The following is a 17,290-nucleotide window of genomic DNA, read 5'->3' as shown; positions in this document are numbered from 1 at the left end:
ACATTGTCACATCAATGGGGTCCAAGATACATAAGACAAGCTTAAAGACTCCCATCTGTTAACCAACCAGGCTTCAGCAAATCTACCAGAAAGTTTCTGTGGCCTCTTCCAACACCACACAGAATGATACTCTCCTGCTTTGGAGGAGGGGTGCAAGTGAAACATCATTTTGGCACAGACCAAAACCCTGGAAAGAAAGTGTTGAAATAAGTGGAGAAGTGCTTGTGTCTGATCCCGAAGTTAGGACCAAGTCCTACCTGCCCTGGTATAAACTCCCCAAATGACACGAACTACATTCAAAGGGAGGAGAATCTTTAAAGAAGACATGTTCTTCCACTCATCCCTATGACACCAACCAAAACCCACACCTTGGCTGACGTGTGGTAACACTACCAAATGGGCACTACAACCCCTTGGCTGGCAGCAAGTGAAGCAGAGCTTGGACCCAAAGGCTCGCCCATGCCTCAGCACTATGGGCAAATTTCTGCTAAGAGAAATCCTGTTTCTTCCCCCTTTCTCTCTCTTTGTACTTGTATTCTCAGAGACATTCACAGGAAAAGAAGCACACAAACTCTTCAGTGCTGAAGAGTTCATCTGCTCCTGCTGTTCATTCTTCATTTGAAGACATTGGTAATGCAATTAGTTGCTGTTTCACAGGCAGGATGCTGACAGTAACTGATGAACAAGAGGGCACAAGAGCTGCCACCAGTTCTGGTGTGGCACAGAGTGCAGGGGAAATCAGTAAGGCCAGGACAGGGTTCCTAACAGCAGGGGTAAGATGGAAAGCTGCTTCACAGTCACACAGCTCAGCGGCACAGGCAGAGGACCTCACATGCAGCTGCTCCTATGTACATGACATGCCCACAGAGGCAACACCAGCAACCTCCAGACTCCCTCCCTTCGCCTCTGCCACCACCCATTCCAGTTCACCTGGAGCAGAATGGGGCTGCTCTTCATAAGGCTGTGGTCACACCTCAATAAAAGTAGGAAACAAAAAATCCTTCTCTGATCCACCCTAAATACAACCCTCCAGGTACATGGGCACAGAGCTGGGTAGCAGTTTCTTCCAGTAACATAGAATGAAGCTTTGCTGCTTAGTCTGAGGCAAGGTTCCATGAACACCCAGACAGGCAGAGCATCCCAGCTTGCTTTGTTCCATGCTGATTGATGAAGCCCTACTTTCACCTTTTCTAGGAGCTGAACTATGCCCCAGAAGGCTACCCCAGATGGTGCTTTCCTACCTTTAGTGCTGTGGAGATTTTCTGTTCCCTTAACACCTTTCTCCAAACCTTTTGTCAGAGTTAATGGTCTGCTGCTGCACACACAAGTGAATAAAGCTCAGGAGTGGATGCTTTTAGTCCTCATAAGCTGGTGGAACCTGTGGCAAAATCCCTCCCACTATAAGGAAACTCACCCAGCATCACCAGCCAAATGGCTGAACATTTTGTGAACTGAAATACACATGGTAATTTAAATATGTACAAATACTAGTTTAATTCCTCTGCTGCCAGCCACCCCAAACATTTAAATATAGCACAGAAATTCTCTTGTGCTTTATACAAACTATTTTAATGAAGAAGTTGCAGGCTCTGCATTCTCCCGTCTTACGAACACAAATGGTTGAGAACCTAAGAGGCCTTTGCTGTCATTAAGCTAAGGCAATATGAAATGAAAGCAGATGAGGGAGGCAGGAAACCCTATTAACTGCATTATCTAAAGGCAAGCTATGTAAAATGTTCATAAAGTGCACACAGTCCTCATCCCCAATCCTTCCTGGATGTGGGGGGTGTCACAGGAAGAAAACAAAGTGCAGCTCGTATCTCCATGAAGGAGACAAAGCAGCTAGGATAGAGCAGCTGGACTTGTCTTGGGTCCCTTTCCTCTCACCAGACACCTGTGGCTGGCATTAGACAGCTCGGTGACAAACAGTTTTTCCATGAGGTCCTGCTTGATACAGGGGTGAATATGCTCTTCTTTGGGGGGAAAAAAAGAGGAATTAGTAGTAATAATAAATTAACCTTTCACAGTCGTATGACATGTTTCAGAAGGACGCAGCACTAGAAAGGACCATGTTCATTTTTCTTGTACAGCAGGCATATATATCATAGGATCATAGAACAATTTAGGTTGAAAAAAAAAGTTAAGATCATTGAGTTCAACCTCCAGCACTGCCAAGACCACCACTAAACCATGTCCCTAAGCACCACATCTACAGGTCTTTTAAATGCCTCCAGGGACGGTGACTCCACCACTTCCCCAGGCAGCCTGTTCCAGTGTTGACAACCCTTTTGGTGACACTTTTTCCTAATATCCCATCTAAACCTCCCCTGGTGCAACATGAGGCTATTTTGTCTTGTTGCTTGGGAGAAGAGACCACCACCCACCTCACTACAACCTCCTTTCAGGCAGTTGTAGACCCATACGGTCTCCCCTGAGCCTCCTTTTCCCAGGCTAAGTAACTTCACTTCTCTCAATCCACTCTTCATAAGCTTTGCAAGACATCCATTCATGACCTTCCACACACTTTTCCCTGCTAATGTTGTTCTTATTTTAAGCACATCTTCCACCTCTCCTGTGCTTAGCCCCACTTCTTCTGGATAACAACTGCATTTGTAGGATTTTCCCTTCTCCTCACACTGGCAACACTGCTCTGGACCTTCTTTGATTTTATCTTTCTCAGAGGTGGCTGACAAGAATAGCAAAGATTGTAACACAGAAGGCTTAATTAACGCCTTGCCCGTGACTTTAACGTTTTCCTGCATCAAATAACTGGCTAGCTCTGTTCTTCTACCACATCTGCCTTTCTCCTGGTCATGGCTCCACCACTCTGCACTTCAAGATAGGTGCACCTTAAAAAACCTCCTGTCATCACTGAGATGTGCTCTGTGGTCACATATCAACTGCACATTGGCTAAGATTCAGGTATGCACTTTTCCATCTTGAAATGAAACCCTCTGCAGTGCCTGGGCAAGCCAAGCTATCTGAGCCCCAAGATCATCATGATGACGGTGGGATGACGGAGAATTTTGAACGCCCCCAGCCTGGATGTCTGCAGGGTGGAAATCCAGTGAGGAATTCCACACAGAGGGTATTTGCCCAACAATATAAAAACATCCTCCAGTACCAGAAGTTCACATTGAAAGAAACTTCACATCTTTTCTATTACCCAGTCCTCAACATTAGCTAGTTCTTTATATAATATTCCAGGTCTTCGTTTTCTTGGCAATGTCTCATTCTTGTAGCAGCAAAAAATGTCTTAAGTTCATTCTTTTGTGCCCAGCCCAATGGGAGCTATTACCTATCCTTACAGACCATACTCCAATTTCATTAATGACATTATTAAACAAGGTCGGTCCCCTAGTTCAGGAACTTTACTGTTGCCCTTCATCTTGATACTCCCTCTCTCAGCGCTTGTTGATTTCCTTTGGTCAGTTCGTTAAACATAGGTAAATTGTGTACTAATTACCTTAACATTGTATCAAACCCTTTCTTTAGGGGCAGAATACAAAACCCTTTACCAAAACCTCAATAACTTAGGTCTAACGCATTTCCTTGTCTCAAAACCTAGTTATCTTCCTAGCAAAATACATCAGGGTAGTTTGGAAAACTTCAAATAGAAAAACATATTTTGCATGTTTATTTCATTTCCCTTGTGCATTGAATTAATATTTCCTTTAGAACTTACTTTAAACACTGCTTGGTATTATTATGACCAAACTAAAAGGTCCACTGTGGCCCAGACAACTTTTCCTCCTTTCTTTAAATATAGATTTGCTACTTTTCATTCCTAATGTACCATCCTAATTAGACAGATATGTTGAAAATCCTTTTTACTGGACTTGCAATGTCACATACCATGTCTTTCAGAAGTCTGAGATAGAAATTATCCAACTTCCCAATTTGAGCCCATTAAGCTATTTGAGTTTTTCCATTTCCCCTGTTCCTGTTAGCTGATTCCTTTGTCTCCCTGATCAGTGCAAAATTCCTGTCACTTTAACCATTATGGGATATCATACGAGCAGAACTGGGTAATCTTGAGGCCTGGTGAATAGAAAAGGGATGAAATCTAACACAAAACACCAGCTCATGCAGTTAGGTACTAACGAGAAATTTCTTTCCAATGTGAACTTTTGTCCTGCGGATATTTGCATTGTTGGACAACTGGTCTCTGTGTAAAACAGGGATAATTCACTCCTCAGAAGTCCTCTATGGTTAAGAGGTACAAGAAGTACAGTATCCAGATACTCTTTTTGAAGTACCCAAGACAAAGCGATGCAATTGGTTCATCAGCTGCCATAAATCAGCATCACCCCTTCAAAGCCAGTGTCATGACCTTAATTTACACTTTTAAGATCTAACTGCAAAATGGTGTTGTTTGTTTGTTTCTGTTATAATATTTATGTCATTAAATGACCATTCAGCACGAAGCAAAAGTATCTACATTATAAAGGCTCTTTTGCATACAGAGATTAATGGAGACACAGAGGCAAGCATCATACATTCATATTTAAGCAGAAAGATCTTTTCAAATAGCTTCTGCTACCCATCAAAATTAGCATAATTGTTTCATCTTATTAGAAAGTCTAGAAATACATTTATGAAGCTTTTCTTGAAATATCTGCTTTTGAAACTCAAAACCAACAAAAGGTCTCAGAATTAAATCAGGGCTGTGAGATTTTCAATGACTCTCACTCAATCTGATGGGATATCTTAATGGGACCCACTTTGCTGTGTACACATGACAAAATGGAACCTCAGTTTACGGTGTTTCATTTTGCACAGACACTTATTTACACTGAGCAGAGGTGGCACAGTGGGATGAAAAGGTTTCAGAGCCTGAGCACATTCCCTGTCAGGACATGTATTTTCCTTCTCAGCCTTGTGCAGAGTTCCCTCAGGAACGATCAAAGAAGGGCTGCTGGAAAAAGCAGGGGGGGATACTGGAAGAACCTCTCAGCTCTGCGTTAAGGAGGTTTGAATGCCATTTTTCTGGCTTCTCTGACACCCCCAAAACTCATCAGGCTACTGCAGGTTGTTCAAGGTTATATCTTTGCCTTCCTATGGAACTTGCTCTAGGTAGTTCTTCCTTGGCAAGGGGATTGGACTGGATGAACTCCAGAGGTCTCTTTCAGCCCTAATGATTCTGTGATCATCACTGGAATCAGACGCAGAAGTGGGCACGGACAATAGCAGGCCACTCAGTAAGGAGAAATCTGACCATGAGCCCAGCAGAGCAGTACCTGGCAGATGCCAGATTGCCACATGGTCTGAGCAGTTCCTTCTGACCTAAGACTCCCTTGCTGGCTTGACATTTATTTGAGAGACTGCAGCACTTTAAGTGCAGTGAATTGGCATGGGTGTACAACAGGCTAAAAGACCTCTCCCGTAAAAGCCCCTCAGCTCTGTAAATACCATTCTCCATTCCCCCACTTTGTAGAAAATATTCTGATTTTGTGGTTAATTTATGTGCACTGGAAGTTCAAGCTACCAAAAAGATCGGGCTTCATACTGGGCCCTGTGCTCTCCCTGCTTCCTCCTGCTCCACTTCTTGGACCATCCCCTGGACTCTTTCTGCAAGGAACATCTGCTGCCACCTTCACACTAAGCTTGTTTGGCCTTTCAGTCACCTCAGATCATCAGTATTAAGGACTTTATGACTCCTGACAGTCTTTTACCACCCTCTTTATCATTTACTTCCACATGCTGATGTCATCTGTGCTGCACCCTTTCATTCACAGTCCTTTTTCCCCTGCGATCCCCTATCTACTCCTGCTATCCCAAATCCCAACTGATCCATACAAGTTGGTCTCTGCAATGTCTCACACAACAGAGTATCTCCAATAGAAACCCTGCTGCCTAGCTAACTTTCTCCACTATATATAGTATTGTTCCACCATTCAGTTCTGCCAATTTCCTAGACTTACTACTCCAGCTCCACTCAGTTAAATCTCAGACTGTCAGCCATAGTCACCTCTTTGTCACATTTGGCTCATTCCTTAGACCCTCCCACTTCCCCCAGCCCCTGCTTCAGCTGTTAACACAGCATTTCATCCAGTTCTTCCATGAGAAAAAAGACAAGCTATGATCTGCCTCTTCTAATACCTTTGCCTTCTGTTTCACTTCCCCTTGTACAACTCCATCCTCATTCTTCTTCCCTCCCATAGATGAAAAACTTCCTATGCAGCTCTCTTCCTTCATTTCTTTCTTTTTGTCATAGACCCAGTCTTATCCTAGCTCCTGGCTTTCCTTAAGGCCGTTCTTGTCGCCTTGTTCTCTCTTCTTGGCCTCTCACACCCCTCTGTCTCTTAGCTGTCCTAACACAAGTATCATCCAATCTTTTTCCTCTTAAAATATTCTCATTATAAAACATTCTTTCATCTTAAAACATTTATTTTCCTCTCCAAATACCGTGTCTTTTTCTGTCCTCCCTTTCATCACCCACCTCTCTGAATACACCAGGATCAAACACTGCCTTGACTCTCCCCAACGCCAGTTCAGTGCAGCTTTCTCTCCCCTGCAACTGCTGCTGCCAAAGTCTCTGCCTAACATACTAGGCAAATTTCAGCATAGTCTGAATACTCTGTTCTCATCTGCTGCAGCATGATGGCTACCTTCAGGAGTCTCCTGTGCTGTTTTAACCTGAAATGTTCATTCTTCAGCTACCATGACATTACTCACTTCTTTTGCACCACCTTTGAATCTGCTTCTTTTGCCATGTTCTCCAGAAGACACTTTTCTTCTTCTAGCTCTCCTGGAAGTTCACAGGGCTTTTCTCTCCCTTTACTTTCCACCTCTGTAATTCCTATCACAAACATAGATCACACTACCATCTGCACGCAGCAGTTTTCAGATCACTCCTTTAACACAAACTTGTCTCCCTGGATCCATACCCACAGTCTCTCTAATATTCCCTCATAGGCATACAGATATTAAACTGAGCTTATCATAGCTAAAACAGGGTTCCTAATGTTCTTCTCCCTTCTTTACTATAATCTTATTCTAGTAATTCCTCTCTCTTGACTGTCACAGCAACAGTTATTACTTTCCTTGTTATTCTGGTAAATAACTGGAACAACATCTTCGTATCATGTCTCTCACTACATCCATAGATCCAAGGGTTGTCTAAGGTTTGCATATTCTTTCTCCATCCAGGCTCTCATTATCTCATGCCTTTATTACTACAATATTTCTTTTTCTGACCTTTACGAACACGATCTTGCCCTCCATGTATTCATTCAGGATGCTGCTAGAAATATCACTTTCCTAACACATCACACTGACCACGTCATTTCTTTTAGCAGCTGTAGATTGCTGTACCAATATCTATCTCATTAGTGTAATCTACTTGTCTTCATTAAGAATATGTCATCTGCTTCCTAGAGTCAACCAAAGAGGTCAATCCCCATCACCTACTTATTAATTTTTCAAGCAGATGTGACCCATGATTTTCCCGGTGCCGTCCTTCAATCTGTGAAAGACCGTTTAGTAAACATCTGCACCTCTTCTTATTCATTATCCTTTACAACTCTTCTAGGAATCCTGCATTTCATGGTGCTTACAGAAATGTGGTCAGCCTGCTGGTGTTTTAAAACCACTGCCAGTCACACTGAACATAGTTACCTTGTCATCCCCTTGTACTCTCTCCCAAGGCTGCATTACTCACCAATATTTAAAGCGCAGCAACATGTCAGAAGGATGGGGACATTTCTCTGATGCATGATTTCTGATCCATGATTAAGGCTCATAAATCCTACGGTAGAATGCTAACAGATATTAATAATAATGAACAAAATCCCTTTTATACTGCTACTGAGCTAAGTTACAAGAGATTAAGTGACTTGCCTCAGGTCATGAAGAAAGACATGGCAGAGCTCAGACTGAATTCTGTCCGTGTAAGCCCTGCCCTAACTGCAGTAGTACCTTTCTTCCATCTATTTTGGTTGTTATCTACAAAAGATTGTTATTTCAGCAGGCTCAGCTGGGCAATCCTGAATATTTATTTGTGGAAGAATTATGCTTTATGAGAAAGAAAATGGGGAAATTACCATTTTATAGTCTGATTTCTTTTAAGTCGATTCTGTTCTGAATGGTCTGTTAAGGGCACTTGCATTCCAGAATCCACATTATTTATTTATTCCTTAAAAATTAAAAAACACCGTCTCGTTTCTTTCTTTTGCTCTTAAGGAGCTGAGTATGTACTCAACGGTTCCAGCAACACTTTGCTAGCAATGAAGCATTAAGTAACTTACATTATAAATGATTGTCATTATTTTTGCAGAACCTACAAAACATAAAGTCTTCTCCCTCATTTACTGGATCTGCAATAGTTAATGAACTCATTCCACTCCTGAAGTTACTCTGAGTGCACAGAAAGACTTTTTCAATGAGCAAAAGCAATATTAATTTAAGCATTTATGGCTGGAGACAACAAAATAGTTTAGATCATTTCATCTCTGAGTAAAATAATTTTCCTATTTTTACTTTTGCAGTAAACAGAACATATCTGCACTCAGATTAAATCTTTCCTCCACACTTCTTCAGAAGTTTTTAAGTATTAGGCAAGGAGGATAAAAATGCTGAGATTTCTAAAAAGGATTTGGATGCTCAATTAAATGAACAGGAATTAAGCATGCAGTCCTGAAGGCAGCTCTGCAAATACCAGTTTCTCCTGAGAAGGGATTGATCCCATCATTTTTACCCTGGCAAAATTTCCATTTGTCTTCACCAGCAATTTTGCTTGAAAACCAACAGCTTGACTGATATTTGCCCTATAAAACAGCATGATTAAAGCCAGTTGCAGCTCTGTTAAATTACATGTATGTTCTTGGTATTTTTAGCAGATATATATTATCAAACCAATTATCTCAGATGTGTCAGAGGAACATGTCAAGTTCTCATTACTTGTGGTAAAGTTACTTTTTAATTAATTGCTATTTAAGTTTGATGCAATTAAAATATTAAAATTGCTTATTTAAAATATGAGGGGCCAAATCATCCTGGTACTCACATGCATGAAACACCGGTGATTTCATCCGCTAAATGATTTTAGAAAGTCTCTGAACAAGAGCATGTCTTTGCTGTATCTTAGAAACATGCAGTTGTTTGATTTCCAGTCTACATCAATAGACTAAGAAAAATCACGGCATCAAACATGGTGAAGGCTAAACACCTGGGTAGCCTAAAACTGAACTCAAAGGCTGTCTACTCCTTTAATTTCACTGGATCCCTCCAGCAGAACTCCACTTTGATGGAAGGGAGCACAGACCTTGATTGGCCTTTCTATCCAGGGGCAATTTTAAGCTCAGAGGAAACACCGAAGGCCTGAACTTGCTGCGTCACCACGTTCAATAAAACATTTACTATTTACTTTACTAGAATCAGAATAAAGACTTCAATAAAGTCCCTTTTACAATGAGTCCATTTGGAAAATAGTTTGGATTTCAAGCACACATTTTAAACAAAGCATTTGGACCCTTTAATGCATGAAGAATACATGAAGAAATGGCTGTCCCGTTTTATTTGGCAAAACCATTGCATTTTAAAAGTCAGATCTACAGCATTGTAAGCTATTGAAATAGTTTTATGAAAATAAATCTTTTTACTCCTAGAGTAGTAGCCTCTCTTCAGGCTTTTCCAATTGCGTAGAAATAATCCCTAGTGACGGCAGTAGTGTTCCCGCTAAGCCCTTCTTCCTCAGTTGTGCTGTGCATCTGACTAAACAAAACACAGAATGCTTTCATTCCAGAAATCCTGCGTATTATTTGGGGTGGAGGTATGTTGCACAGGAATTACTTGCCTTTTATTTTTTTCCCCAGTGGTGGCATGGGCTGGGTATACTCACAATAAAATGCTTTAAAAATAGGATTTACTATGATTTCTGTGGATGCTGGGGGAAGAAGGAAGGTAAAAGAGGGATTGAAATAATAAGGTCACTGTAATTCTTTTTTATTATTTAATAAGATTGGATTCCAGTGGCAGGCAGCAGAGCCCCATCCAAACCCAGACAGGTTTAACTGGCAGCCCTCCAAAAGCAAGATGAAAGGTCCTCTGAGTAGTAATTGTCTAAATGGAAGAGACTTTGGTTATTGTGAAACTTCTTCATCTATTTTATTGTAACTTTATAATTAAATGATGTAAATCCTTTTCTTCCATTCTTGTTTTCCCCTCACCAGCGCAGGAAAGCATCTGAGCAACTTTGCCATAAGATGCAGACAGACTCTGTGGCTTCCAGGTTTTTTTCTGGCTCACTGTAAATCGTATACAAGGCGTTGTGGTTGTCAAAGCAGGACATAAACTCTGCCTTCTCCCAGCCACGAATGGACACTTACCTGCATGTCAGCTCTCTGCTTGCTTCATGGTGGAGGTGGTTGGTTCAGTGGGATTTTTTTGGTGCTGTGAGGGAATGCCACTTTTTCAAGAAACTTAGTGGTAAACAGGCAAACAAGGGATCTAATAGGATATAGGGAACACTATATTCCAAGGGGTCTTAAGCAGCAGGGCTATTTTAATTCATGGAGGAGACTCAACAGGCACCTGAGAGTTGGAAGAAGCTCCGAGTATTGTGCTGAGCAAATCCAGAGCTAGCATTTCCTGACTCTGCAAGGCCTGAGGGATCAGGAGTCAAACTCCGGTCCTGAGATGCTAAAAGACTTAATCAGATGTGAAAGCAGAATCAAAGGATCAGCTTTGTAAGCTCTTTCTTTTTGATTTGGTGCTTTTCCTCAGTCCAAGTAGCCTATTTACAGGAATAAAGATTATTCAGGTGAGTAAAAGTCAGCAAGACAGGGCCCTGGGATTGAATGTTCAACTCCAGCAATTTCTTTAATGACTGTAATTTCTGTTGTTTCTGGTTTGATTTTCTTTTCATTCACAATAACAAAGAGAAGAGATTAACTGCCTAATTTTGGTGCACCTTTAGAATATTCTTCAGGCCTTTGGTCTCACGCCTGCCTGCCTCTCTCCGAGTACGCTTACTTGTGACAATCGGTTTTAATTCATTGCCTATTTATCTAATTGCATTATTTTAAAATATACACCTGGGTTCTATGGAAATATTAAAAAAAGGATAGAAGAAATATAAATAGGACCATTTTATATATGCATTCATGACTATGATATCCATCCAAGAAATCTGAAGTGACACATCTCCCATTTTTCTAGCAAAATCCAACAAAAAGGCTTTCATTTATTTGCTGGAACGTAAAAACTAATAAACACAAAACAAAATTGAAGAAGTGACCCAGCCTATCCAGAAAAAAGAATTGCTTTTTAAACCACAGGCATCAGAATACTGCTGAGTACCATGGGGCCTGATCCTGCCACAAGCCATTGCCTACAGCTTGTATTAATTTCAGCAGAGTTCATAAGCAGAATAACTGCAGGGTGTTTGCAAAGCTATTTAGGCTCTTAATGACCATTTTTTGTTATCCTTTGATAGACGAGCTTACCATTCCCAATACTGGAAGTTTTGCCTTGGGAAAAATGTAGGATCTGTCTCAGAATAAATGGATCACTTAGATCCTGTCCAGCTTAAAAAATAAATAAATAAATCTTAATAGCATTTACATTCAATTACATATGGCATTACACACAATATTTGGGGCCAGAACCTGCATTAGCTTGTCCAATTCCGGAAGAGGTGTGCTAGATTAAATTAACAGTTGGCAGAAGAAGGACAGTAAAAGGCCTATGTATCAGTAACAACCTCTTTATACAGTATTTGCCCTGGAGCTCCTACAGAGAGAGATTTCATCTGTGCAGGAATACGTACCACAGTCAGGGTATTTGATTACTACAGGTAGAGAACATCTGCAGGTCTTCACACCTGCCCAACGTGTGCTCTGCCCTGCAACCTCTCAACTCCAGATGAGCTTCTGGCATGGAAGAAAAATACTGAAAATGAAGGTGGTGCTGTTGGGGTGAACCTGGAATACCTCCCTCATTCTGATCTCACAGCTGTTCTCAACATCGGGCACTGAGTGGCAAATGTACTTATTCCACTTCGTTATACAGCTGAGGCTCATACAGAAACAGTGTAGTAGCATACATAGGTGGGAACAGGGACGCTAGTTAACTACCCGGTAAAGATGCTGCTTCTAATTCAATTATTCCAACTTACAAGGACTTTTAACAGAAAAGTATTTTGCATTACTTTTTAGTAAGGGGAGAGTAAAATCCATTCGTTCCTTTTGAGCTAACAAAATGTAAAGTGGACAAGCAATCCTGTATCTCCAGTTTTATTTCTGAGCAAGTCAAACAGTCCATTTTTATCAAATTGCCATTATAGTTGCTTTCTGTGTTTTAATCTGGAGATGCCAATGGAAAACACTTCTATTAGTGTTATTGTGTGTGACTCTTCATCATGGTTGAGAGTTATAGTATAGATAGATCCTCACTCCAAAAAGACAAACAAACTACAATGTTGTTATTCAGTGTTGCAAATCTCCCTCCATACAATGTACAATGAAGTTTGTTAAATGTGTATCAAAACCCCTTTAAAGAAGGCAAGGAATAACACACACACACATATTTTGCACATACGTCCCCCACGTGCACAATCTGCATTTCTGATCTTGGGGCAGCTACTCCATGAAGTGGCTACCTGTCCATCTGCAGACATACATGTCCAGGAATACGTGTGCAGAAAGGCACACTGTACCTGAGCCTGGGAATCCCTTCCTACCAGCTAGATGCTGTATATTTAGAGTTAATTCAATACATACACACACACATACCCATTCACACACACAATATGAGCATACACAGAAGGCCCTGTCTTAGCAGGGGGATCGGACTAGATATCCAGAGGTCCATTCCAACCCTAAAAATACTGCGATTCTGTGATTACAGCAGTATCTTTCGAAGACTCTCTATCTCCTGCGTTTAACCACCTCAGCCTGAGTTGCCACATTTTCTCTACGGTTAACACTTATCAGAGCTGCCGTTGCATGTAACACAGTGCCAGGCAATTTCAGCAGTTTCTGGCAGGAGAAGTGGACATTCCTGAACCCAGGATAAGACAGGCGGTGAAAGAGGAACGAGTCTCGCTTATTTCAAGATGCAAAACCTCTCTAACAACTGAAACTCCACTTGCAAAGGTGAGCTCTGGTGACACGTTCACCCACCGTCAAGGTTGAAGTTGTTTATGCCCCAAGCACAGCGAGCACACGTGGCAGAGCAATCCAGCCCTCCCTCTGCAGCTAGCCCAGCACGTCCGCACCCTCACCTACACAGGGAATAGGAATCCCTCCCTCTGCATTGAAATCAGCAGCAGGGTACCAGGATGCTGCCAGGCTTTGGACATGTTTGCTTGTCGATTACAAATGGGACCAAAGCCACCAATTCTCTCCATAGATGTCATTACATAGCAACTAGACATTAAGGGTGACTTAGAAACACAGTCAGGATCCCAACTAGAGATTTAAGTTCCCTGGTACACCACCTGTTTGTACTGTTTCAGCACAAGTCTATACCATGCTATTTGCCTCTGCTGCTCACTTTTAAAACATGTGGAACAAAACATATACATTGGTTAACACGTGAAAGTTACATCCCTCTTGAATAAATAGCTTTGAGCAATAGCTCTGCTTGCAGTGTCTGAAGAGGGAATTAACACAAGCTATCAGGGGAGTTTGGGGAAGAGAACACACTTAGAAAACGAGCATTTTTTAATATTGCATAGTGCAAGAAGCACTGATTTCATTGCAATGGAAATAAACTGCTGGGGAATCATCTGAATGCAACAGAACCATGGGAGGGAAATATTATGTTGTTGTATGGAGTAACCATGCTGTGGATAGCAAAGATGCTATCATCCTCCACTGAAACCCTCAGCATCCCACAGAAACATACATCTTTCATCATCAGGATGTTTAGGCTGGGTTTTACGCATACCTCCCCTTCCCATACTTGGGTTTAAAGAAACACTGAGGCAAACTGACCATCACCTTCAACTGGTACCTTGGGGGAAAAGATAAGGAGGGCCAAAAGACAGGAAAAAACAGCACAAAAATGCTAAAGGCAAACAGATGCATCTCCACCCCAAGAGAAATTTATTCCTTTCTAACACTCCTAATAAATTCATGTAATGTTTTGTAGACATTGAAAATATTCCAAAACATAGCTCAGTGTAAACAGCAAGCTGGGTTTCCTCCTGCTCTTTAGCATTTCTCTTTGTTTACTCTCCATTTGAGGATAGAAAAAGCCTACATGTGAGCACTGCAAATGGTGTATTTTGGGACTGATGGAGTATTCAGTCAGGGAAGGATGAAATATAGACATATGTAGCCTCCAATAAAATAATACATATTTTGCCTGAGTCACCAGGTTCAAAGAATATTTAAAAAAATAATAAACCAATGCCTGCTTTTTAATACTTGTTATTTGTATGGGGAAAATAATCTGGTACCATGGTGATGGGCAGATTGTATTAAGCTTAGAGAGACAGAGACATGAGACAGACATTCTGGGGTGTGTCTGCTCTTACCCCCACTGCCTTCTTGCTCCCAAACCCCACACCTCAGCAGTAGGGTACCCATGGGAATTTGCCTTGGCAATGCTTCAGGAAGCGATGCCCAGCCGGGCCAGTTCACCCACCACAATGAGAGGTACTTGGCTAGAGATGCCAACTCCCATCTGTGAGCCCAAATGGCTCTGCTCAGCCTCTGTTCAGCTCGGGGGGGGTGACACATTCATTTGGTAAAAAAACAGCCCTTACCTTTGGCAATCAGCTCCTCCAGCTCTTGGTCAAATCCTTGTCGGTGGCATTTCCTCCAGAGCCCCATGTTGGTTGAGTTGTACTGTCTGTTGCACTCATCGACTGCGCTCATAGCGAAGATCTGCCTCCTGTTTCTTGCCAAGAGGAGTTTCCCTTCCCAGCGGTCTAACCTAGACCTGCTGGCCCTGAGAGGCAGGTTGTTATTGGAGTTATAAATGAAGCCAGGATCATTTCTCTTGGTGGTGATGCTCTTGCATCTCTCTCTGTGCTTCCTGGCATCAGTTTCATACCAATGGTCAGAGCAGATCGCCACAGCCAGCATGCCCAGGGCACACAGAGCTAAAGAGAGGCCAGCATACAGCAGTAACCTTCCAGCAGCCATACCTCAGCTTCACAGAAACACCATGGACATCTTCACAACAGGCAAAGCCCTTGAGAGAGAGACCACGCAAAAGCCTCTGGAGCAGCTGCTGGGTGTCACTTGGCAGAAGCTGCCTCAAACATCCCCAACTCCCGTGGCTCACATCCACGATGCAGAGGGATGCTGAGACCACTACAAAGTTCTGCCCTGGAGGCAGTCCTGGAGTCTCATCTGTTTCTTCTGCTCTGCAGAGGAGAAACACAGCCTTCCACCTCGAAGGGGAGCGTGCCAGTGACCCACCCTCACAAAGATGTCCTGCTCCCCTCACCACAAGCACCAGAGTGACAGGGGCTGAAGGGATGTATCCCCTGGGAGAGAGCTGACAGCTACGGCTGATCACTCCATTAATCTCTTTCAGTCTGGCCAGCTCAGGATCCAAAAGAGACGGCTTTCTTTCAGATCAGCAGGCTCACCACGGCATCATCACAGGACAGAAAGTTCAACAGCTAGAGATCTCCCGCTTGCAGGCGGCCAGTTATCCCGGTTTCAGGAATGGGTGACTTGCCTTTCCTTTGTCAGCGGCTCAGCGTGAGCATCGTCATCTTCATGCTCTGGACGGTCCGTCACTTGCTTGGGTTTAAAGCGGGGTCGAAGGGGAGGGAGCGCGAGGGAGGGGGGGAGCAATCTGTTGTTGCTGCTGCTGCTGCTGCTGCTGCTGCTGCTGCTGTTTTAAATCGTGGCCAGAACGGATCCTCCCCGGCTGTCTGTGGGAGCGCAGGCACGCGCAGGTCTCTCCCTGCCTTAGCAGACTTCGCTGACAGTCACTGACATCTTGGCTCGCCTTCCCTCCGCCAGCCTCGCCTTGCCATTCACTCGCCTGCTTTTCTCGTCTGCGCTGTCATCCAGGCGGCGGAACGCCGAGATCCCTTCCCGGGGCCGGGCCGGGGAGGACCGGAGAGGACCGGGCCGAGGGCTGGGGGGCGGCGGGGGCAGCCGCAGCCCCGTCGGGACCGGCCGCCGACCGCGCACCTCCCGCTAGGCAGCACCGGCAGCAGTCCTCGGGCCCGGCATCTCGGTTCCTTCCCCCCCGAGCGCACACACGAACTCACCCAGCACTCCGCTTCCCTTCAGCCGGTATCTGAAGAGCTTGCTCCCTCCCCGGCGCTGGGCTGTGGTGGTGTTGAGCACAGTTTTCCTAACACGGCGGCACGTTAGCCATCTGCAAGATGAAGGCGGGCAGGCAGGGCTAGGGCTGGCTGCGAGGATGCTGAGGAGCGGGGAGGGGAGGGAGGTAGGGGGGAATCAAACCAAAACAAACCAGGGAAAGGGGGGGGATAAAGCAAGCTACACACCTTACAGCGGGCAGAGGAGGAAAGCAGCCACTAACTGTTGTCAACAGCTTTCGGGCTGCACCATTTCTCTGCCATATGGCCCGATCTCCACGTTGGAGCTGAGATTTTTAGCTCAGCAGCTTCATACGCATCGTATCCCCAGCATCAGCAGTTATATATTCAGACATGTTTGGGTTTCGGGTTTTTTTTCTCCTTAAATTTCCACTCCCTTTCTCTCTAATGGGAATAACTCACCCATCTTGTAGAGATCAAGTGCCACAGAAGGCGAGCTGAAGTCCCCAAGCTTTAGAAATCTCATTTCACCGTTTTTTTTTAACCCAGATAAGAGCGAATCCAATCTTCTGTACACCTGGGAATCTTTCCTTGTTCAAACACCGAGCCCTGCAGCCTTGGCTAAAGCCGACAGACCGAGCATACAGAGCGCTGAGCCAAAAGCCAGTGATGTCACCCATGCAACGTGAGGCTCATTTCTTATTTCTCTAGCCTCCTTAAAGATAAACTGCACCACTTCCCAGGCAGGAAATGTCGAAGCCTTACTTTCTTAGGAGGGGAAAATGTAAAACCTGGATTTAACTGGATCCTGCTTATTCTTGGTCACAAACCCTTACATTGTGTCAACCAAATCCGAGATGACTGGAGATGTTTCTTACTGCACCAAAAAATCCCAACCTACTACATAACACAGAGTGTGAGCCTGAAAAAAAAACTGGATTCAAGACCTTCTCCGATCCAGGCACCTGAAGCCTCCAGACTCCAAACTGTACTGTTAAAAAGGAAGCAAGCCCAGTCATTGCCCTTGCCCTGGCACATCCTGACCTATGAGTACCACAACACCCTGGAGTTGGCAGAGGAGCCTAGTTG

The 17,290-nt window shown here is 43.6% G+C and overlaps 1 protein-coding gene across 3 annotated transcripts in view; it reads right to left on the bottom strand.

The window, feature by feature from the left end:
• TMEM178B (transmembrane protein 178B) overlaps positions 1 to 16,929 on the bottom strand; it is a 243,491-nt gene extending 226,562 nt beyond the window's left edge. For 2 of the 3 annotated variants that reach the window (XM_061371985.1, XM_061371986.1), the window contains exon 1: positions 14,717 to 16,929. In XM_061371985.1, the coding sequence (XP_061227969.1) occupies positions 14,717 to 15,098 (382 nt within the window). In that variant the 5' untranslated portion in view covers positions 15,099 to 16,929. The remainder of the gene's footprint in view (positions 1 to 14,716) is intronic. The other variant, XM_061371984.1, reaches the window with a different exon arrangement.
• Positions 16,930 to 17,290: the final 361 nt, after the last annotated feature.

The sequence above is a fragment of the Neopsephotus bourkii genome, unplaced genomic scaffold (assembly GCF_033783945.1).
Source record: "Neopsephotus bourkii isolate Nb327-2 ecotype Australia unplaced genomic scaffold, CSIRO-AGI_Nbou_v1 NB_1589, whole genome shotgun sequence".
NCBI classification, from domain to species: domain Eukaryota; kingdom Metazoa; phylum Chordata; class Aves; order Psittaciformes; family Psittacidae; genus Neopsephotus; species Neopsephotus bourkii.
The sequence above is the reverse complement of the archived record's forward strand: the minus strand, read 5'-3'. Positions and strand labels throughout refer to the sequence as shown.